Source organism: Sturnus vulgaris, chromosome 3, assembly GCF_052056855.1.
Source record: "Sturnus vulgaris isolate bStuVul1 chromosome 3, bStuVul1.hap1, whole genome shotgun sequence".
NCBI lineage: Eukaryota > Metazoa > Chordata > Aves > Passeriformes > Sturnidae > Sturnus > Sturnus vulgaris.
The window spans coordinates 39,792,338-39,816,778 of NC_142245.1; the positions used below are offsets into that span (position 1 = coordinate 39,792,338).

At 38.0% G+C, this 24,441-nt stretch overlaps 1 protein-coding gene across 9 annotated transcripts in view; it reads left to right on the plus strand.

The window, feature by feature from the left end:
* QKI (QKI, KH domain containing RNA binding) overlaps positions 1 to 19,699 on the plus strand; it is a 155,095-nt gene extending 135,396 nt beyond the window's left edge. For 2 of the 9 annotated variants that reach the window (XM_014875928.2, XM_088161415.1), the window contains exons 6-8: positions 471 to 767; positions 3,370 to 3,444; positions 8,144 to 14,413. In XM_014875928.2, coding sequence (XP_014731414.1) covers positions 471 to 767; positions 3,370 to 3,444; positions 8,144 to 8,160 — 389 coding nt within the window. In that variant the 3' untranslated portion in view covers positions 8,161 to 14,413. Of the gene's footprint in view, positions 1 to 470; positions 768 to 2,599; positions 7,549 to 8,143; positions 14,414 to 17,277 lie in introns of those variants that run through there. The other 7 variants (XR_015802298.1, XR_001403066.2, XM_088161412.1 and 4 more) reach the window with 7 other exon arrangements.
* Positions 19,700 to 24,441: the final 4,742 nt, after the last annotated feature.

The window sequence follows — 24,441 nt, forward strand, 5'->3', positions numbered from 1 at the left end:
TGTGTATGTTTAAATACAATTTTAAGACCCATAAAAACTGGACGCATGCAGCAGCTCTGCATAACTGAGTGTCTGTGGACTCTATAGATGCACTAAATTTTGTACTCTGTATTTGATTGTGACAGTATTTTCCTTGTATTTCCTGCATGCATCTCAGTCTCATGCAGTCTTGATAGCATAAATGAAGAAATGTGGTCTAAATGGAGCTTTCGTGCTGTGTAACCTGTTTGAGAAATCTACCTCACTGTTTTACAATGGCTTTTTTATTTTGCATGTTCATACTTAATCACACTGGAAAATGGAAAGCTATTTGCATTTGAATGGTGTGCTTTGGCACTGTGTGATCAGCGCATGTACTAATGATTTCCTTTTATTTTTCTTCTTTCCTACTTTTTCCTTTTTTTCCCATTCTTTCCACGTTTTGTACTGCTATCTCCATACTTTCCTCTGAATTTCTTTGCTTACTGTAGCAGCCCTTGCCTTTTCTCTTGCAGCAACAGCCCAGGCTCCAAGGATTATCACTGGGCCTGCGCCTGTTCTCCCACCAGCTGCCCTGCGTACTCCTACGCCAGCTGGCCCTACCATAATGCCTTTGATCAGACAAATACAAACCGCTGTCATGCCAAACGGAACTCCTCATCCCACCGCTGCAATAGTTCCACCCGGACCCGAGGCCGGTCTCATTTACACACCATATGAATACCCCTACACGCTGGCACCAGCTACATCAATCCTTGAGTACCCTATTGAACCTAGTGGTGTATTAGGTAAGACCTTTGTACGTGGATGACTGGAGAATGTGTTGCTCGTGCTTCTGTTGTGTTTGCGAGGTAGAGGTTCATGGAGCTCAAATGAAAAAATATGAAGCAGCAAACTTATTTCAGGTGTATCAAAATCGTCTGGGAGAGCTGCTCTTAATAAATTTACCAGAGATAAAGTCACCGTGTTTGTATGATATTAGATGGTAGGTACAAAGGCAAGGGAAAAAAAGCCAAATACAAGCTGATGTCTGTTACATGTCATCTGGGCTCCCATTCATAACAAATTAGTTCGTACTCTCTTTAACATAAGTTTACATCCAGCAGTTTTTGGAAGAGACGACTTCTCATTTTGCTATATCGTATTAGTAGCAAAACTGGATGGAGTGGAAAAGTCTTTGTTCAGTTGGAGTTTTTGTTTATTTAGTACACAATTGATAAATCTCTCCTCTGTGTCAGAAAGCTCTAAATTATATTGTGAGCAGAAAATTATTTCAGTGAATGAATATAAAACAAACCAAGTTCTGACCAAAGGATGATAAAATTAGCAACTTTACTGATGCCTTCCTTTATATACATTGGACTGAAATGTCCATCATTCCTAATATTTCAGACCACTGGCTTGGTGTGTGAAGGCAAGAATGATAAAGCAGACGTGGCAATTCAGTTAAATGGCCAATATGGAACAAGCAGTTCCAATAGTTTCTTCCGTCCCTGCCCTCTACAGAATCTAAATAATCTTTTCTCTTCAGTTTGTTCTGAATTGCATATGACCTTGGTGCTGCATAATGTTGATTTTATAGGACTTTGATCTTAGTTTGTTCAGTGGCAGTTATTGATTTACACAAATTCTAAACATCTCTAATGAACACTGGACAATAAGGTTCAAAGTCAATATTTTGTTGAAAGTATTGCAAAAAAATCAGTGTTTCACGTGACAAATACTCAGTGAGTTATCTGGATGTGTACATGTTTCCCCATTATGTACAGTAAAAAAGAAAATCTATTTCAGAATTCTGTCTTGCAGGATTGGTGAATCGATAACAAAAATTATAGTAGGACAAAAGTATGCAGTACATCTGTCAGCTTATGGTTGTTGTCAGTTAACCCATAGCCAAAATTCCACAAGCATAGGATTACATTATCATTTATTAATTTCCCACAAATATGTAAATATTCTCCCTAGCTCCTCTACCCCCAGTCTGAGAGTCCACTTGTGGTACATCCTGGGGTGAAGTCACAGTTAGAGAGTTCATCAAAGTAACTGTTAGTGGTTAGTGGCAAGCCCCTCTCCTGAGTTCAGTTAATAGCAAGCAAAGAAATGCAGCATTCCAGAGTCAAGTTTATTACAATGCAGGGAACTTGGACTTCTCACAGGATTTTCTATAAAGAGATTGGAAGGAAAAATTAAAATTACTTCTAAAATGGCATCTGAAACTGTTGTATACTCTCAGGCTTAACTGTGTGAGGTGTATTGCCCAAAACACACCTCATCAAGAAAATGTTATTTAAAGAAGGAAAATGGAGTGTGGGGAAAAAAACTCCCACTCCCACTTTAGCTGCCTAGAATCGATAACCCTTAATACATCTGCTCTATTATCTGAGCAATTGTATAGAGTTAATTGCATTAAATTTGGGTTTCATTGAGTTTTATTTTGTTACATGCTCGTTCTCATTAATAGTACTTTGTCCATTTTTGTGGTGGACCTTTAAGATGTTTTAAAATAATTCTATTAAAAATAGCAGAGAAGTGCATCCCTCTCAGTATTTTTGGGGATGTTGGTGTTGAGATCAAAGTTTAGTTGGTGACTAACTTTCAATTCCCTTCCTTTTATCTTCAGGTATGGCTTTCCCAACGAAAGGCTAAGAATTCAAGAACGGTCTTAACTGATCCTTCATCAGATCTGAATTTTAACAAATGCTTAGTTTTCAGCAGCCTTGAAAAAAGCTTGGCCTAGCAGTCAGTGACTTACTTGCACTTTTTTGCACATAGATTTAAAATAAAATAGTGCTATTAATTTGGATTAGGTCCTATTATTACAGAGTAGCTGTAATTTATGAGTGTATAGTAGTATACTGACTGCTAAGTGTTCTATATAGTGTTTGCTTTACTAATCACCTAATTCATTGCAGTTCATACTTATTGACTTAAAGTTTAAAATCACAATCTGTAGGCTTGAAGAATTGCTTTAAAACTTTTTTTTGTGGTAGAACTGGAAGTGATCTTAAGATTAGCAAATAATTGTCAGTATTAAAGATGGCATTATTTAAAATAGTCCTGCTGCAAGAAAGGCACTTCAGTGAATATGTGACTAGTAAAGCTTAAATGTGCTTGGGTCTAATAGATTTCATGAAATACTGTAATTTTGGGATTGTAAATGAATGGATTAAACAGGTTAAGGCCAGGATGTTTAAAATAAATGCAATATTAATCTGCACAGATAAACTTCTTTTTAAGATTAAGATTTGAAACTACTGTGCCTTAACTTGTTGCTTTTCTTAAAATGAACTTTTGTAGTTAATGATCATTTAAATCCATTTTGATAAACCTGCTGTTAATGTTTTCTGTGAATGTTTTCTAACTTTGTCTTGGTAATTGCAATTTAACTAGGTGCGGTGGCTACTAAAGTTCGAAGGCACGATATGCGTGTCCATCCTTACCAAAGGATTGTGACCGCAGACCGAGGTTAGTTTAGTTCTGCAGTTCTTGTTTGTAAGAAGTGCTTTGAGTGTACATGAGATTTGCAACACCACAGCTGGTTAACCAAATACCCTGTCTCCACCCATTCATTCTCAAAAACCTGGACAAGTTAATATTTTAAAGCTTTGGGAATGCTTGCAGTTTAAAAAAAAAATTCTAAACTTGGCTTTCCCAGCTCAATTAAATATATATATGCTTTGATATATTTAACAGAAATTCTATAATTGATTCAGTTTTAAAAATGAAACATCAATCTGCATCAGGAAACGCAATGAAATCAGTGCTGCAATAATTAATTTGGTCATGTTCCCCTCCTTCCTCCCCCGATACATTCTTTTCATTGGTGTGGAAATATCAGATTGGTGTTGCAAAATAAAATGAATGGATGGTTGCTTAATGAGAAAGAAGTAAAGGAATAAATGCCTCCTGTCTGTGTTTGGAGAAATCTGAAGATTTAGATTCCCTTTTTTCCAATAAACTTTTGAGCCACTGTACTGTATATTATGAGGAGGATGCATGTTCTCAGATACCTAACTGAATTCAGAAAGGTAAGGGCTGTGAAGATAACTTCAAAAGTTGTTTGAGTTTGAATTAGTATGGGTAGGGAAAGGGAGGGGCTTTTGGTTTTTGTTTGGTTTTGGGTTTTTTTTCCAAAATCTATTTCTTGGTATTTGCCTTTTGCTGCTAAAATGTGTAACCTGAAGGAGAAACAACTTTTGAAGACCTGTTGGTGAGATGACATCCAATATTTGGGCATCTCTCTTTAACCCTTGAATGGAAAGTAAATCTTCATTTTTCTCCTGTTCCTCAAGTGTCATGCCTTTGGACCCCTGAATGAAGTGTTTAAGCTTATTGAGAAAACTGATATTTTCGGTTTATTGACATTGGCTAGGAAGCAGTGTGGGGGATGAATTCTTATCCCATCCCTGCTGCTAACTCACTGTGGTTTTCAGCAAGTCATTTAATCTCTCTGTGTATGGTTTCCCCTTGGTCAAATAAGGATAATAATACTTCCCTACCTCACAGGGGTGTTGTGGGGGTTCTTGGTTTGTACAGGGCTTTGAGGATGCAAAGCATTATGTGCCAAGTATTATTATTCTGCTCTCATCCAAACCAATGTTGTGCAGGCTTCCATGATATTGTAATATTCAAAAGCCAAATTCCAGTGACAGATCTGACATCTCCAAACATTGACTACACTTCTCACAACCTTCCATAAATTAACTACAAGAGAGAATACAGATTCTGGTCAATACAGTAAAAGGGGCCCTCCTGGATATTTGGTATATTTATGTAACATTTTTATATTTGATATGATCTTCGGCTTTACAGAAAGTGTAAAGCTGGTACAGGACACTACTTTAGTTTTCTGTAAGATTGTTTTATATTACTGCACACTATTTGCAGCCCATTGGTTTGTTCTCATTTCTTGAGAACTCTTCAAAGGGGCAACAGGATATAATCAGTTGAAGGTCATTTTAATCATAGGTTTTAATTTTTCGGGTTTTTTTCCAATCTCAGTCAAGAAAAATTGGTGATAAGGATTTGATTGTCTTTGAAAATTTGACCTGATGTTGCAAAAATGAGTTTTTTGCTAATGTCCTTCATGATCTGCAATGATAGTTGCAGGTGACAGATGTGGCTATCTTTTTGTGTAATTGAATATTACCTGAGACAACTAGTAAATACACTCATAAAGTGGGCGTAGGGCTGTTTTCATGGAGAAAATACCATTTTGTAGTTTATCATTGTATATTTGCTCAACATAGATTTTAAATATTTTTGAAGATCCTAGATGTTTCATCTGGGTCACTTAAAAGTAATTTAAATTAATTATTGGCATAATTACACCTTCTTTTAAAATACAGCCATTTTCTGATAGGACAGCATTCATCTCTAGCAATATTGGAAACCCACTGTCTTAAGTAGATAAATAAGTACACGTCTTTTTCCTGTGGAATAAATCATGCACATCTCTCTCTTAGGAAAACAATGCTGTTATTTCAGGAGAACATTATTTTAAAATCTTATCTAAATAATCTCAGTGTGTATTAAGAAATTTACACAAAGTTAATTTTACAACTCAACTTAATTGTATTTTGAATTTTAAATCCTAGGTTATCACTGCACATACCTAAAAGTTCCAAACAAAGGGTCTTGGAGACAACTTTGTTCAGCAATAAAAATTTATTTAAATGTAGTGAAATTATATTATAGAATTAAAATCCTATCAGTATTTGTCATATTCACCTATTTGGTTGTTCTGTCACCAGGATAGCTGTAGCTATGGCCACAAAAAGCAATGTCAGCAAACCGAAATACTTTTTTTTTTCAATGTGGAAATTTTTTTTTACATAGTTAAGTGTCACTAAATCTGTCTTTGCATTCATCGGGTCTCAAGTTGATGTTTTGTTGGGTTTTTTTTGTTTTTTTCTTTAAATTCTAAATTGACTCTCAGATGACTTTGTAGTACTACTGCATTCACTTTTTAAGTCGTTTTTATTCTTTGCATAGTTTTGTTTTTTTGTTGGGGTTTGGGGTTTTTTCCCAGAGATAAGCACTGCATTTAAAGCAAGAATCCCCAAATGTGTAAATGTTTTACAACTAAGCATATAGAATTGGTGAAGGGTTGGAAAATATAGCTCATTTTAACTCAGAATAAACCCCCAGTTTATAAATAATACAAAATCGAATTTGATTCATATAACAGAGAGACTGACTGATTTAATTGTAATAAACTGTAAATGGTGTTGCACAGTTGACAAACCTGTGTGTACTGTAGAAGGCCAGAGACTTGGCAGAGGACGTATCACAGGTGTCCTGGTATTTTTTCAAGGTAGCTTGCTTTGACTTTAAACTCCACAAGAAATATTAATGCTGAGAATTTTCTCAAGTGTTTTATCCAAACCAATTTTCACATAATTTATATATAAATTTTAATACCTTTTAATCAAAATTGTAATGAGTATCAAAATGCTTTAAGATTCTGTTTCTAGTATACCTGTAAAGTGGTAAGATTGTGCCACATAAAATATTTATTTTAATTTTTTCTTCTTTTTGAAACAGCTGTTATAATTTAAACAAATCCCACTTAGCATGATTCTAAAAAAGAATTCAGGGAGCGTTTGGTCTCATTTATGTTACAGTAGTAATTTTTTGTAGTGTTATGAACTGTATCCTAAATGATAGGCCACTTTTATTATGTGAAAGTAAATGAACCCACAAGAAAGATTGTTAAATCAATGGTATCTGTGAATATTACATCTACTGGACTTAATTTTATGTAATGGCACAAATCTGACTTTGCACTGAATACCTTTCTCACTTTCATCTCCTCTGCCTTAGTCAAAATGGCAACAGTACAGAAACTTTTATCAACCTCAGAATTTATTAGCTCTAATTAAGCTGTTGAATGAGTCTTAAAAAAATAAAAAAATCATACTACTGTTAAGTGGACCAAGTTTGGTGAAGGAGAATGCGAGAGAATGATTAAAGAAGGAATAGCTCAAGAACATTGGGAATGATAACTTTCCACTTGAGAACTTTTTTATGTTTTACTGTAATTTGTTTGTGGTTTTGGGTTTTTTTTTGTTTTGTTTTGTTGTTTTTTCTTTTTTCCTTTTTTTTTGCAAAAGAAAATAGTATTTACAGGTGGCTTCTTTTAAAATATAAAAATATAAAGCAGGAATGTATATGAAATGTCAGATTTTATTGTATTTGCAGAGTATTAGCTTTGAAAATGAATAAAGAGAGCTGTTTGTAGTTTTAAAATGCCTTATTAGTATCAATTAGATATTTTCTCTATTTTTTCATGTACTTAGAGCTTTTTAAGTATAGACTTTAAAATGGCAGGACTTTTACAGTGTTTACATGCAAGTGCATTTTATAAGTGTCCTATATGTAAAATAGTATTTCGAACGGGAAAATGCTGGCTATAGTAGCAGGCTGAGCGTTTTCCTGGTTTCCACGATGATGCCTACGTTGCTAGACTACAGTTTATAGTACTGCTTTGTATCATGAGGCCAAGAAATTCCATGTTGTTTGTAAATAGAATAAATGAAAGGCAATAAAAAATTTATTGAACAAAAACCCTTTGTTTGGCCCATAGTTTGTTGAACCAAATTGTTTCTCTAAGTCCAGAATTCCTTAGATGACTCCATTCTTTTAACAACCAGTTATTAATAATCACATCCATCATTAATAGTTGCTTTAATGCTTGCACCTGGGGAGGTACTAATGCTTAATAGCAGTCAGATACTGATGCTGTGCACTGACTGTTGTTCCAGAAATCTTCTACCCAGTTCAGAAACTGTTCATCGTTTTTTGTTTTCCAATTTCCTTCATCGACTGCTACTAACCATTAGTCGTTAGTCATATTTTATCTCTATTTCTCCTGTTAACCGGTTTTGTGGGAGTGGGCTTCTCCTTCACATGTCCAAATCATGATGGAGGGCTGTCATGATTTTATTGCATTCTGTAGATGGTGTCAATCAGTATGTCAGAATTAAACATGCTTGTTTTTTTTATTAGTTGTGATTAGTTTTCATGTTGTCATTAAGCCGTCACTAGCTGGAACTAATCTCTTCTCTATCTTTTCTTTCTTTTTTTTTGTTTTGGTTTTTTTTTTGTTTTGTTTTTTTTTGTTTTTTTGTTTTGTTTTTTTTTTTTGTTTCTAACCACCCAGCCGCCACCGGCAACTAACCTATGACCTTCTGACCTCTGAACTCTTCACCCAATGATGACCTGACCATGCCTGCCTGCTGATCAGTTAACTGGTAAACGCCTTTGCTTGCCTGTCTTCAGTGCAGCGAGCTGGGGCACTTGTCCGTTCGTCTTACCATCTAACAAAACAGACAAAGAAATTGTTGTCCTCCAACTCCGCTTTTTGTTGTTCTCCTGTTTGGGTGAAAGTGGTTCTAGAACCTGCACTGAATAGTAGTAAAGCAATAAGGTCCAACTCATCCCTCCGCACTGATCATCCTCTAGTGTCCCGCCCCAAGCGAACGGTAAGGAGGCCTCGCACGAGATGGAGACAGATGTCCCTTAACTACCCGATGACAGAGGCAGTTACTGTGAGAGACTTCTAGGAATATTTTTCTTCTCAGAAAAAAAAAAAAAAAAAAAAAAAAAAAGAAAAAAAGTCAAAGCTCTCTCTGAATGTACTGTGTGATGATGCATCATGCATGAACCTTTGGTCAGGGATGTCATTGGGGAAGGGATTCCAAAAAGTATTCAAAATTTGATATGCTGTTTAGTCACTACCAGTGCCCTCAAAGGGCAGATGTTGCAGCCTTTTTTCTATTGCCTGCCAAATTGGACGTTTTAAAGGAAAGTGTGCCATGAAATGCAGATTACGATGACTTTTCAGAACTACATTAATGCAGAGAACAAAACAGCAACACTATTAAAGCGAAATAAAAGTTGAAATTGTTTTAACCATATTTTAATCTCCTTGGAAGATTACATGAGAACAAGGTACATGCATTATGTGTCACATTACTGGGCAAACTGTTCAAATATTTTTTTTAAACCTCCCTGTATAGAAAAAATTTCATTAAGGATGTAAAAGCCATGCTTGCCTATTTGCTGTATACATGTAATGAAATTGTAGATAAAGTGTAGTGCATTGAAACAAAATGAACAAAAAAGTAGATACTTTTACTATACAAGGGTGCTGGTGCAGAAAAAAATATATTTTTGGAAATGTAGCATTTTATACTTTCAAGTGTTATAAAAAAAAGAAAAAAAGAACAAAGAAACCCTTTATTTCATTAAATGATTTTTTCTGGTGGTTGTCAAGAAACAAAAGACCAAAAGAGCCTTTTAGTCTTTCTTTTTTATTTTTTAAGTATTGGAATAAGTCTAAAGAAAAGGAAGTGCCTTATTTTCTTCATGGTCATTTAGTCAAATGTCTTGTATAATCAGCTTCTCCCTCAGACAAGTTACTGCATGCCACTCAGTCGCCCAGTATGTGAAAGAAGCTGTGAGGGAAGACAAATGATGAGTTGACCATATTAATTACCTGATTTTTGCCATACTAGTGTGATGTGACTTTGCCAAAATCTCATTAAGTGAAGTATTTGCTAAGTTTTCATCAAACCAGCCCATTATTATTTCAACCCCTCTACTTTTTAAATCATAGCAAATGCCGTATTTGTGCAACGTAAACCAAAGGGTTCTGTGATACAGACTGTCTCATGCTAAAGGAGATTATTAGCTGACAAATGTTTGTAGAGCTGGAAGTTACGTCATTTTTGTTCAGGGATGGAGAGGAGTTTTCTTGATTTTGGTTGAAATAAATATTACATCGACTGTAGTAGGCTTCGGCATCACCCAGAAAATGGATATTCTGCAGCTAACGAAACTGAAAGTGCTTAGCGAGTTTTCAGTCAGCGACTGAGCACATCCCCAGTTTCCACAAGCAGCTCCTGCAGTGGCAAACAGCACAGAAGTTACTTCCTTTTCAGCTCGTCTTTGACTATTGTTAGATCTGGCCCATTGGCTTTTCTTCAAGAGATAAGCAGGAGAGGGACTTCAGCCATTTGAAGTCCAGCTATACCTTATTTTTAACCCTTGTTTCCACATTAGGTTCGAATAGCTGGGCAATTGCAAGAGCTGAAGCTGTTGAACGCACAGTATTTAGTTCTGAAAACATTAAGTATTACTTTGTGGGGCTCAGTACTAAACTTGGCAAATATCAGGTGATAATTTTATTCCCCTCTTGTCAACTTATTCTCCTCCTGCAAATCTTCACAGCTTCCAAATGAAAGGTCAATAGTAAGCTAAGAGGGCTTACATTTTTAAGCACCTGCATGGTGACCTCATCTAACATCTTGTCTCACCTGGAAATAATTATCAGTTTATTTACTATGCAATAGACATTCATCCTTTCGTATTCAGCTAGATTTTTGTTTATTGTGCCACCGGCTTTGTCTTCCTGTTACACATACAGTTGTGTTGATTTTATTTACAGTATATGCTGTGCCATTTTGATTTTATTTTGGTTGGTTGGTTGGTTGAATAAACTTGCGACACTCGAACATTTGAAGAGAGATTTGCTAAAACAATACCAGTATTTGATCCAGTTTCATCTCAACTATGATAAAACCTGGATGCTTTAGACATTTATCAAAGGTCTTTTACTGGGGGGGGAGGGGAAGTGTATGGAATAGATGTGTGACATGTGAAAGTAATGTTTGCTCTGAACAAACTTCTGAAAACTTAGTTGACAAAATTTTGGATCAACTTAAAAAAAAAAGCATGACTTTTGAAATCTCTGAATGCCTTGGTTCTCAGTATTATCATTCTTTAATGACTTTTTCTTTATTAAAATAAGTAGTTTTAAGACTTCTTTCTGACAGTATTATGTAATTTTTTTAGAGTGGGTAGATGGGAGTGTCGCTTGTATGTAACCGTACAGATGACATGTATTTGTCTATTCTTTATTATCTTAGTAGTTTCATGCTATGTATGTACCATAACCAACCTATTGCCTATGAGAAACATGTAAGATAATGTATTTACAGCCATTGTTACAAGTTTATAATGTATTTTTCTATCTTGTTTTATATGTATGTTATATAACATTCAAAAGAATTTTTTTCCTGATTGAGAAAAAAGGATACAAAATGCAAAACCCACAATTTTGATAACTGAAAAATTGCCAATTGTTTTGCAGTACTTTATTATATTGGGAGTGTTGTCTTTCTTGGGCTTTTAGTTAGCTACTGGATGAATACATTAGACATATTTGGGTTTTAGTTGGGTTTTTACATAGCTTGCATTTTAATTCTTTGGTTCTTTGCTGTTTCTATTAACCCATAGCATTATTTTAATAAATGTTATAATACCAACCTACTAACTCTGGACTATGTCTGTTTATTAACCATTACATGTTTAATTAAAATAAACAAATAAAGACGGAAGAATGTAAAGTCTTGAGTTACTGGACTAACCCTGAAGAACGTGACCACAGATAACACAACGTGACTTGTTTTAATGTTGTTTGTCAGCTGACATTCTGCACACTACTATTAAGTTGGCTTTGGTCATTCTGGCCTTTTACCTTGGGGAATAGGTGCCAGTAGAAATGGGAACAAAGTAGCATTTTTTGAGGCATTCTTCTTGTAGAGTCTTGCCACTTGCCTTTCAGCATCTGCATTACTAATTCCACACTTTCTTTTTCTTTCTCTAAAATAATTACTATTGGCTCACAGCAAAAGAGCAAAAGATGCCAGTGTATTGGTAAATCGTGACGGTGTACAGAAACCAGTTTGATTCTTTGTTGAACCATACAGAGATTGCAGTTAATGGCACAGTAGTTTGTGATTTGTTGGTTTTGGCACCTGATTCACTGTTGCATCATGTGACGTTCCTAAGCACAAAATATTTCTGGGCAGAATTGCTGTACATTGAAACACAAAACCCGGGGATTTCCTTTGGCAAAAGTGCCTTATTTATGCCACGCTATTTCAAGTAACCGTTTTTTTGGTACTTCTGCTATAGTCTATCAGTATTGCCTAGCTCAGGGGAGTACAACTTCTGTAAGCCAAAAGTCAGACTGGATCTCTTTCTAGTGACTGCATAAAGTACAAAAATAGACCTTTCACTAAATTACCAAGCAACATCCATTTCAAATTCCAGAGCTGCCTTTATGTGATCTTTATCCCTGTGGATGACTGAAGCAACATGAATGCAGGGAATTGAAACGGTGAAAACGCTGTTTTGAATGTACATCTATGCAAATATTCTTACCAGTATGCTTCCCCCTTCTTAGAACTGCACTGTCTGAGGCTCCTCTACATTTCCCATTTGTAACCTTGAGTGGGCAGTAATTACTGCCAATGTCGAGGGAGATCCTCAATGTAGATAACTTTTCAGATGTCAACAGTTTTTTTCCTGTAGATAGTAAAAATTCAGATGAGGAATCTGAATCTGTTCAAATTTCTCTTTAATTTATGATTTTTCAAACTATTTATCTTGAAATACATGCAATATAAAACTTTATAAATAGAGTTCTCACAGTATTACTATTAATTAAAATTTTATGCATCTTTATGGAGCAAAATAGTCTAGCTTTGATGACGTTTGTTAGTTTTCTAATGGCATGTAGTTCTTTTTTTTTACAAGAATTTTAGGTAGAGCCGAAATACCAATACATTTTGAATAGTTTCACTTGTGCAGAATTTTCTTTTTTAATTTAACAGATCATGTTGCCATCCTAAAACTCAGCCACAGGCAGATTATAAGAATATTAGATATTTACAACAGATAATATCAGAACCTTTTGATTGGATAATGGAACAAGTGTCATTACAGAGCAAATAATTTATATTCAAGAATTTTATCAGAGGTGCACATGTAGTTTGGTGAAGTGCTCTCTCCAGTATAGGTGAAACTATTCAGATGGAACAAAACTTTGATGTTTTATGTTGAACAACTCTTCCATTTCCAGAACTACTGCTTTTCTGTAATACTTTTATTATTTTGTATTTTTATCATTAGCTATTAACTACTGTTACACTTTGTCCACAGTGCATTTTCATCTCATTCTTCAGTATATGCAGTAGTCGAAGTTGCTGTAAATTTTGTAGTACTTTAAAGCTGAAGGACAGAAAAAAAATAGGAAAACTCTAAAATTAAAATAATATATTCATTATTGTTGTGCACCAACTGCATTTCTCAATTTACCTGAGTGCCTGTCTGAAAATTTAACTATTTTATACTTTGCCTGCTTACAGGAAAGATGCGAACTGTTTTTAGAACTGAATTTGAGGATGACTTCAATATTGCTAAATCACTGAATTTGGCTTCTTATTCTGAGGTTAAATTGTTTTAGCATTTGAAAGATCATACATTCAAGACAATTAGATCATTGATCCAATAAAGTGGGATTTATCTTAGGGTACATTTTTTTTGATAGGTCAAAATATAAACAAAAATATAATCTAGTCTTTGAAAGTAACACCTGAGCAATGGTGTTCGCATCTTAAGTGTTGTACCAAAGTACAACAAATTTGGTTTCTCCAATAATATTTCTGTGCATATTTAAAGTGCCTTCAAGAACATCATTCAGATATTTTTAATGGGCATATGTTCAGTGTCCTGACAATACTGATCTTTTATTTGAACATACCTTTTAAAAGTGTGTCAAAAAATCCACATGTAGCAAAAGGTTTATTGCCAGATTGTACTCAATGCGGGGGACCACTAAAAGGTTTTCTGCCCTGAAAATGCAGGGAAACATTGAAGTGTGTTACCATCCATTAAGAAATTAACTTGAGGAAAACGAACTTAGAGTATAGGAAACTGAGTTCTTTGTGTCTGGATAAAAAATACCAGTTATTAGAAATAGCATGTTGTACAGAATGGAATCTGAGTAACACATTCCTGGGGCTGAAAGTACATAATTGTTCCCGGAATTTCTGTTTTGTTTTGATATGTTTGATATATTTTTCTAAAACACTGTTAATAGAGTACTGTCCGAATAACACCTGACCCATAACATTAACATGTGGTAATCAATGTTGAATCAAACTGGTTAATGAAAGTACGAAAGCTGCTCTTCCTTCTCTGTGCCTGTGCACTAATTGCAGGTGGTGCATAGGGGCTGGGGCTTAGGCACAGCAGGCTGCAGTCCTGATTTCTTGGTGCCTGCACTTCTGGTGTCCGTCTTTGACAACACACTAACTGGGAGGAGCCTGCCTCCCAATGCAGAGATTAACTGAGATCCAAAACTCTTAGAATTAATTGAAAATACAGCAACAATAAAGCAACTTATATACATATATGCTTTGACTTGTATTATGGCAGTTTGTGTGAAACATTTAAGGTTTTGTTTGTGCAAAATAATGTATTCTGAGGGGAAAAGCAAACATGGGCGTTGCCAAAACACATGTAAATAAACACCATTTATGACTGTACATTATGTGCAATAAAGTAACTGGAAAAAGTGCATGTACTTTATCCTCAAAAGAAAACTGACAGCTCTCAAAGCTGTAGCTATAGTTTTATTTTCTGAAAAGTTAAATTTTATTCTGTATCTAAACCACAGAATAAAGAATGTACATTTTTCACACTTAAATTTTCATTAATGCTTCTAGCAGTGTTATGAAAGATGTTAATTGTTGAAGAGGCTTAAACTTCCGTGGCCATCCCATTATCAGGGTATGTTTTGCTTAACAGTTTCTTATTGCATATGCTGTTGTTTGTAAATATAAATGAAGGAAGTATGCATTATATGTCATAAACATGCAACTCGCTTTTTGCATATGGGTTTGTGGATGCACCAGTTCTATAAATTTCGCAAAGATAACGGTGTGATTTTGGTGATACTGTACTTTTGTAGGCATAACTGTTAGAATTGTTCACAACAAATTAGAGGAGTACTACTTTACTGTAATTTTAACGCACTGGTTTGGGGCATAGTTTCTGACTACTCTAGAAAATGAAGATGTCTGCCACCCCACCTAGTGTGAACCTAGCAAGAAACACACTTTGGAGAAGAACTAGATTGTGCTGTTCTACGTTTTCCTTAATATTTATTTTCTTAATATTTCGTTTTAGTTAAGGACAATTTCTTTACCAAGGTGTTCCTTGCTAAAAATTCCTTTTACTTAACACTGCTTAAATAAAAAGTACTTGCTTCAGAAGTAAGTGAAGTAGATAAGGTTAACTGTGGTATCTTTACAAGTCTGGTAGAGCAGAGAAGGCTAATGCCAATGTTCAGGTACAGTTCTGCACACCCAGCAAAGATGAAAAGTTTGGCGTAATTAGTCTTTGAAGACACGTTCCATGATGAGTCTCACCAAAATAAGTGGCATATAGTTGTATCTGAGCTAGCTGTTGTCTTAGAAGTTCACAGGATGTGGGGATGCTGTTTGGCACATGCCACTTCAGCAGGTAAAGCAGCCTTTATTGTCTTTGCTGTTACTCTGAGTGCCAGCTGCCTGTGGCCTGTAGTGCTGGTCTGGAGTGTGGGCATAGCCTCACTGGCTGTGCTGTCTCCAGCTGCACTGTGCAAACCCCCTCCTTCATCCATCCAGATCCCTAGAGAGCAAAATTGTGTTGACCTTTCTTGCCTCTTGCACCAAGTCAGCAATACCTGTTTGTGGTCACGTTCACGTTAGGAATTGCATTTATAGGTCTACAAGTTAAAGCCAGATGTGGAGTTTAAAGACTAGAAATCTTTCATCAACAGGCTTTATCACCATTCTACCAGCACTGTCTGTTTATTTTGGTATGTTTATGGGAGATGGCCTGACCTTACTAGATGGCTCCTCATTGTGTTACTACATTTACTGTAGTTGCCTTGAGGCAATACAAACTTAACCATTATCGGTGTCAAAATAATGAGAGACATTCATAGCAAAGAGTACAAAGTGCAGTGTCAGAAATTACTCTTTCATGTTGGCATTCGGGTCTACCAGCAAAAGCAAAAAGAGGCTGTATCCAACTGTTTTTTTGGTGACTCTGTGAAGTTCTCAAACAGTTAGAAGTAGACACTGACAGGCAGTTCCTATTGAGTTGAACTCTAAAATTTTAACAATCACAAATAATCAGCTGCTTCCTAAAAAGGTGTTGGTTTTTTGGTTTTTGTTGGTTTTTTTTCCACAAAGTAGCATAGCATGTATTTGTCCTTTTTAATTTCTGTCACAGTGTTTTCAAGGTGTTGCCATCTTCAGCAATAAATAAGGTTACTACTTTGAAGAGTAAACTGGATAAACTCAGAGGTGAGGCCCAGGGGGAAAAAAACATCAAACAATGGCACACCTCAAAACTGCATCATTTCAGCAACTTGCCAGTAGATGAAGGTGTTTTCTCTAAAGTTCATGTTTTTGTAAGTACCTTACACAGACAAGAGGCTAAGCAGAGAAATTATTTTTGTTTATGAGAGTTTTTCAGAATGAATTCTATAGATTTTCAGTTCACTGAGGGTGGCCTTTATTAAGCAGGTGGTACTTCCTGGAGGTAGGAAGTTCCCAGGTCCTCTTGCCATAGGTCAGTCATTGAGCAAACAAGTGTTGAATGTTGATTCTGATTTGTTTTCATACTTATATGAAAAAGAAGCCCCATCTTTTTTATCCAGGTCTTTTTAATACCATGACAGATGTATCAGTCTCTACCTCCTAGAGCAGTGTTTTAAAGGGATTTTTTTTTAATTGAAGTTATTTCGGTAAAAAGACAGGTTGAGTGAGCAAGAGTGTTATGAGAAATGTGTTAATATATGATAAAAATACTGGGATCGCTGTTTTAGAGTCTCACTGTGTTGTGTGTATTAGAAATCCACAATGAAATGTTAGTGTAATATTTCTCTTGTTGTCTACACCTTTCCAATTTTGATTTCCAGACAAGGTGGTTTTCATGAGACTAAGACTACCTTGTGCAGCTCAGAGGTAGTGAAATAACAAGATAACTGCAGATCACTCCTATGTGTATGCCTTTTCATTGAGCACAGCCTTTTTAAGGTCTTGACCTCAGATACTGGGTAAAACATTGTAAATTTGTGATGCAGGGAGCACAGTTTATTTGTTAGCCTATCTGCTAACTATTGAAAGTTCAAATGTCACTGCCAGTTCAGAAATGTTACTGCATGATAATTGCTGTGGCTAATTACATGTCTTGTTTTTAACATGGGTGCAATCTGGAGACCTCCATATGCATACTAGTCTAGTAAATCTCTGGATCATTTTCATGATTTTTCATGAAGAGTGGATCCAGTACTGCTGAGGGGGCCACAAGGCCATTATTTGCATGCCCTCGTGTGACTTTTCCCATATAACCTTAGTGACGAGACAATTTTGATTCTTTCCCTGAAAGGCAATGAATGAAGCAGTTCTTCAGCTTTGTTTCTGAGAGAAAATAGGAAATGTTGACTGAAAGAAGATAAGGAATAACTAATGTCAGAGCTTTGAACCCTGTCCTGAACAGATGACTAAAACTTTGGACTTTCTATGAGCCAAGAAGAGGAGGCAACCCTAAACAAGAGCAGCACTGTCAAGCCCATACTGTGTTGACAAGAAGTTCATCAGACACTGTAGGCTGGAATTTTAAGTGAAGAAAATTGAAATTATCTTGGTCCTTGAAGAACTGGTTCACCATATCTCCCTGTTATCTTAAGCAAGCTTGTTAATTTCTCTGTTGGAAATTTTTCCCTTTTTCAGCCTAATTTGAATTTCTTCTTTTATACTAAGGTTCTGCCCTGCCCCCTTCCATGTTGCTTTCATTTCATAGACGATTTCCCCCTTCATTAGGATGACGAGGTGGCACAGGTCTTTCTTGGTACAGAAAGACAAGAAGCAAGACTTCAGGTCTAGATCAGGATGTTCAAGTGTGGCATTATTTAGAAAGCCTGTTTTACATACACATGACTCCAAGCAGATGGAAGAGAGCTATTTTGATAGTGAGGGCACAGAACTAATGTTTGGAACACTGTGGTTTCAGATGCTTCTTTCATTGTTGATGATTTGTGCAGTTTTGGGCAAGACCCCTGCAGCCAAATCCACAAAATACCATGATCACCTTAAGAGATGTGTCAAGATACTGAGTATGGTCACCAAGGTTTTCATCAAAAGAATCTTTTTCATGGTCTTCCAGAAAAGAAAACACCATTGCCTTACCTTCTTTTGTCAGTTTCACGCAACATCATCCAAAAAGAAAACCCCTGGTGCCCAGAGACAATATACTTGCCTGAGTGCAGAGAGGAAAGCACTGGTCTGTAAATCCCCATCTTTCCACCACACCCACAGTAAGCAGCTGGGCAGCTTGGCTCTGTCTCTCTCAGGTATTTTCACATGCATAAGATGTATGGCTGTAACTCTGCCTTTTGCATTCCCCAGCTAGCCAGGATGAAAGCTACTCTTTTACTCAAGTACCTATGGTGCTCTTGTTCTGAATCTTTGTCCCTCAGTGTGCTGTCAGTGAAATGAGGTTAACAGGAGAGCCCCAGTAGAGTGTAAGCTGTGGAGGGCCACATTTGAGATGGTAGCGTGCTCAAGGAGTACAATGCTGAGTACACTCCAATATCGTCACAAAGTCCAAGTGTCTCACAATCTTGAATGTACTTAAGAATAAAGCATGAAAGTAAAACAAAATACCTTTGACTTCTTACTTAGTCAAACCCCTGATAAAGTTTCCAGAATCTCATAGGCCAGCTGAGTCCTAATCTCAGACCAGATCACCTCAGTGGGTACCTACCAGTAGTGCTGTCCCAAGGAATGGCCATCTCTAGAAATGATGGGCACAAGTTACTCCTGGGAAGATTCTGGTTGGCAAAAGAGGAAATTTTTTTACAAGGAGGACAGCAGCCATTGGAATAATCTCCCCAGAGAAATGGTGGATTCTCCAGTTTTGGACACCTTTGAGGTTCAGCTTGACAGCATACTAGCCTGTGTCTAGACCTTGCTTTTACCAAAAAGGTTGGACTAGATGGTCCTTGCAATCCCTTTCAACCTGGTGTTCCATGATTGTGTTCATAACAGTCTCGAGTCCCACAGGCTCACTGGGGATGGACAGAGCTGCATTCCTGTTTTTCACACTTGGCAAGTCCAAGGGGAGGCAGAGGGACAGAGATGCAATTGCAGAAAACAGCGCTGCTTTGTGTATTCACCAGTGAAATGTAGAAGTGGGGAGCACTGACAGTTCTCAAGCTGGGAGGACCGAGAAAAAAAATGGGATTATATTGAAAACCTGTTGGCAGGAGTGAGATTTGCCCTGCAATCATGCGAAGTTCACATTGTTCAGCTCTCAGCATAACATAAAATTTTTGAAACTGAAATGCCTTAAAATAATTAACTTTGAGGCAAGAACAACAGTTTTTGTAGCTTCAGGCCTGTAGTCGTGAATGGTTACATTTGGGATGTGGATTTTTCAGTGAGCTTTCAATTTGATTTGGAAGAAGGGAGATAAATGCCATTTGTGAGAGACAACTTCGGATTTTTCAAGCAAGAACCAGGGTTAGCAGGTAGATATAAAACAAAATTACCTCATCAGCCACATCAGTAACCTTAGCAAAATCCAACATTGACCAGTTTATCCCTGATCACACTCAACCACAAGACAGCTGGCAACCAAACACTTTTGGTCAACAGCAGTATAGTGGAAGGTGGAGAAGTGGGAATTTACCTCTTCAGTCAAGACTCTTCCAAAATTTTATCTTGGTGAAGTAAACAACTGCATTTTACTAGTTGTCATGTACCTCACAATTATAATAATAAATTCTATTTATGAAGTAGGACTTCCACCTGCTCTGGATTTGTCTTCAGACTTCCCTATGTGAAAGAACCTTGAAATAAATTATTTCCACTCTGGCAAGCACCTGGTTTAAAACAAAGGTGAAGCCAATGAATGGAATAGTCAAAACACCTGACTCCTTTTAGGAGGGAGGGAAGCAGTAAATAATGTTGCCTTAGAGCAATTTCTCCCTTGTCATGCCTTTCCCCTTGCAGTTTGCTGCCACTAATCACTGTGAGCCAGACTCTGCACGTGGAAGAATCCTTCAGACGAGTCAGTGGGGCTGCTCATGTGAGTAATTTGTAAAGCACTCACTCAGGGCAATCAAGTCCTGTGGTATTAGACTCATTTTGGCTATAAATTCCCTAAGCAAGGACTTTTATTCTTGTCAGTAAAACAGTGGATGCAATTCTGGTGCAGTGCTTTTTGGTTTGGGTTTTTTTTTTTTCCCCTCCCCCCAACTTCTCACTTCTTCTCACCTTTTCTTTGCACACACAGAGAGCACTAAGAGACTCAGAGAAGCAGCAGCTTTGACAAGCAATGCTAACATGCCTGCCTGCCCTGAGCAATTCCTTTGGGCGATTTAGCAATGTCACTCTGGCTCCCGGCATTTCTTTCAAGTCAGGAGCCTCACTGCTTATAGCAGCTTGGGAAAGGGAGAGCCCAGGTGCAAAGGCAGGAAAAAAGTTCCATGGGTGGCTGGCGGCAACAGGAGAGTCTGGTTGTGCCGGTGAGTCAGCCGAGCCACTGGCTCCCCTTGCTTATTCCAGCCACATACAGGCAAGTGCAGGCAGGGAAAATTCCTAGCTTTGATTGTGAAGAAAGGGCCTGCTTATGCCACCACAATAAACTCTGTTTTCCCAGAATGAAATCTCACCAGGCGTAATTGCAAAAATCCTGGGACGAAATACTTCTGCTTAACCTCTGACACATCTTGTTCTTTTCACTGGGAGAAAAGTAGTCATTTATGGTTTGGTGTTTTGTTTTTTTGGGTTTTGTTGTATTTTTTTTTTAAATTCAATTACCAGCTTTGATGAGTCTAAAATGGGAATAATGGCCGAGAATACAATATCTCCTGTCTGCACTGCTACCTATACACTTGCATATAAATAGCACTTTTGTTTCATGGATTGGAGTAGAGGCTGAAGAGACATACTGACAGTGCAGCAGCTCTTTTCCTTTGTAGTGTATCTAATAGGCCTGCAGTATGAAAAATGCTACTTATGCTTTGCTTTTAGGCTGAAACTCACTCTATGCAGAGGTCTAGGGAGGGCAGAGGCCCCACTCAAATCCTGGTGAGCCTTCAGAAAGGCTTTCCATGTTCCCCTACAGTAGGTACAAGGATTCAGACAGTTTTGCATTCTGTTCGTGGGTAAAGGCATGTAAATAATACCTTTATGACTCAGGTATGTCTTGAAATACGCAACCTGATGGCAGACAGTTCTACTTTTTTGTGCAGATATTTGTTCTGAACCACATGGCTTGTGAGTCATGAAATATTAATGGCCATGCAAATCTTCTCCTCTGTATCACAAGCTTTTCTGTGTTCCTGACCCCTGACTTCCTTTAATCATCTCCTGGGTGTGTGGTCTGTTACTATTCTGAGATATCTTGTGAACAGGGGCAAAGTAATTACTTGATCCTTGCCTGCTGCAAGAATCTTTTTGAAAAGAAAATTGATAACTTCAGAGACACTTCCTCCTTGCATTAAAATCAGCCCCACCGCCTTGCTTCACAAGATTTCTCTTTTGGTGGCCTGAATGCAGACCTGCAGTGTTCAGTGCTATTTTCATGACTGTAAAAACAGCATTCTTTGATCTTTTAAGTTGTCACCTGCTCCTCCACAGATTAATTAAAATTTTTGGTCAGATGTTTTCTCCCCTTCTCTTTCACTCCCCCCTACTGATTTTTTCTTAAGGCATCCTTATAAATACACTGTTTTATTGTGATTTGTTACAGGAAGGCCCAATGATCTTTCAATGAGCAGCTTTAGTGCATTTAGTTACAGGGTTATCTTAGCCATCTCCCTAATTATTGGAGTCTGAATTAATGCCTGAAACATGATTTTTTGTTGGTTTGGTTTTTTTTAAAAGAATCAGAGCATGTATTTTTGGCAGAAATCTCCTTTTCTTTTTCCACCTGTTTTCTAACATCCCAAACACTAAGAATAAGGACGTTACCAACGTGGAGAAATATGAAAATGTTCCTTAGCTCCCTGCCAAACATAGGAGAGGTCAGGGGTTTGGTGCCTTGCAGGTCTGAAAACCCAAGGATAAGGAGATATACAAGCAGTATGGCTGGGGAAAGAGAAAACTAACCATGAAAATGCATTTCCCATATGGGAGCTATTTTAGTAAACCAGTGTGGTGAAAGTACAGACATGAGTAGGTATTTGTACAAGTGAGCTCGTAGTGACTGCCAAGAGCATGGTGTAACACAAGGGCAATAATGAACACACAGTTTAATACGAGGTTAATAAATGCTGACCTACAAGTTTCTGATTTCTGAAGCAATTTTGCCCAAGTTGCAGGAGTCAGCAATACAGCACCAAAAACACTGCTTCTGAAGTGGTGGGTTTATACAGATGAGGAGGTGGGGAAGACTAGCTCAGGTCAAAACATTCATTATCAGAGCAGAGATAAGCTGGGATCCCTCAGGTGTTTGTAATATGCCACTTTGCAAAACCTGGGATGACACATAAGAACCTTTCTGGGGCTCTCCTGTTCAGTCTTCAATGCGTGCTGTTTCTGAGGATCGGATGCCAGTTTGGGAGGAATCCATGCCCTGGGTATTAAAGGTGCAAAGAAAACCCACCTGCCCCTTGATGGCATTCAGCAGCAGGTGCCTCCGTGTCTTTGAGGACATGGATGTCTTTCTTTCCCCTGAAATGTCTTCGCTGAGAGAGACTTTCCCCTGTGAGAAGGGCAGACCCACAGCTTGGCTCACACAAATGCTGTGTGAAGCAAAGTTATTTGGTGGCTTAAAGCCCGGCAGCCTCCAACCTGGGGACCACCCACACAGCGACTGTTTCCTGTGCAGGGAGCTGCAGTTCCTGCTCAGGGTGGTGGGAAGCTGATGTGCCACCAGCTGGTGGGTGCTGCGGGAGTCATACAGAGAAGAGGTGGAGCAGAGAAGCCAGAGCATCCCTCCTGGCCCATCTGCAGCACCGTAGTGTCCCACCACAGGGTGATTTATACGAGCCTAAACGATGGTGATGAGCTCTGCTGCTGGCTACCCTGTAGTCTGCAAAGGTGACAATTGCTAACTCAGGTTTTGGAAGGAGGTGAGCTCTGATCAGCTGAAAGGAGCAGTGAGTAATCCTCATCTACCTGGCTTTGTATCCAAGCTGTGAGTCATTCTAATGAGCAATACCAAAAGTGCTGACCTGCCCATCTCATGCCTCCTCACTTGAGACTCCAAGCTAACCTGCAGCCTTGATGTGCCTCGGGGCTGCCTTTTGGGCAGAGGGGAACCTGGGACACTGGTTTTACTGCAAAATTTACTGGTGGAAGAAATGCTGTTTAAGATGTATGTGTGCCGAAACACTCGGTGTAAGTAACTAGGAAGCTTTCAGTGGGTTTTCTGTATTTGGCATCCCTGCTGAAACTGCAGAATTGTTTTTGATTTAAAGAACATTTTCTTACCCCTCACCATCAAGATTTCAGGTGGACACTGACGTGGCTGGACCAGTGTGCAGTGACTGGGCAGAGGAGCTCGGGGGATTATTGCTCTTAGTCCATGTCTCTGTGTTCCTGGGGACAGCATGAACAGCCTCTCCTGTCCTCCCTGCTCTACACTGTGCCCACACTGCAGGATGGGGTGGTGCCCATCCTATCTCTTCAAAAGGCTGCTCCTTTGAGTGCAAAGTCTTCAATGTTCTCGCTTGGCTTGTAGCTCCATGTGTGGTACCAGCATGTTGGGGATGGTGAAAGCTGTTTGCCTCTGGTTTGAATGCAAGGCATGGGCTGGCTTGGCTGCATGCAGAAAACTGCATAGGCTTCCCCTGGGTGCATGGCACTATTTAAAGTGAAAGCTCTTTGCTTTGGAAGAGGCAAGGATGAAGGTGAGTGCTAATAATGGAAGTTTATAAATGCAGCTGCCATCCTAGCACCCTGTGTCTTTCATGCTGTCCTTCATTTACTCTCCTGGTACTCTCTCCTATTTTAATGCTCTGTTTTTTCCCCTGTGAGCAAAGTGGTGCTGAGAGTAACTGGGGTAGCTAAGTTTGATCCATTTACATGCCTATGGATATAGAACAGGTTGTTATTTAACACTGAAATGTGTGAAATGATCCATGAAACCTCCAGGGTGAGCTATGCTAAGGGACAGACTTTTATAATCTGTGGATTATACTCTATAATACATATATGTATTATAGAGTATATATTTATGGCTCATGACTAATATGGAAACCCCTGTTATAGCTAACAGCTTCTACTAGAGACCCATCCACATAACATTCCTACGTGGGTGGGTGGCTGTTGGCACCAGCAGTGGGATGCCTGACTCTAGTCCTGATCTGGGCTTCTCAGCTATGCTCCTGCTCCTCGTCAGCTGCAGGACGTGGGCAGCAATAAAGGCAGTTCAGCCTAGATTACAGTTAAAAGTATGATACAAACAAGAGCTTTTCTCCTCCCCTGTTATCTGCCTGGGCTCTCCATGTAGGTGGCTTGGTTGGGTGTGAACCCTTCAGACAGAAAAACCTGTGTGAGATGAATGTGGCTCACACTGAACGTCGCTTAAAGCCCGTGG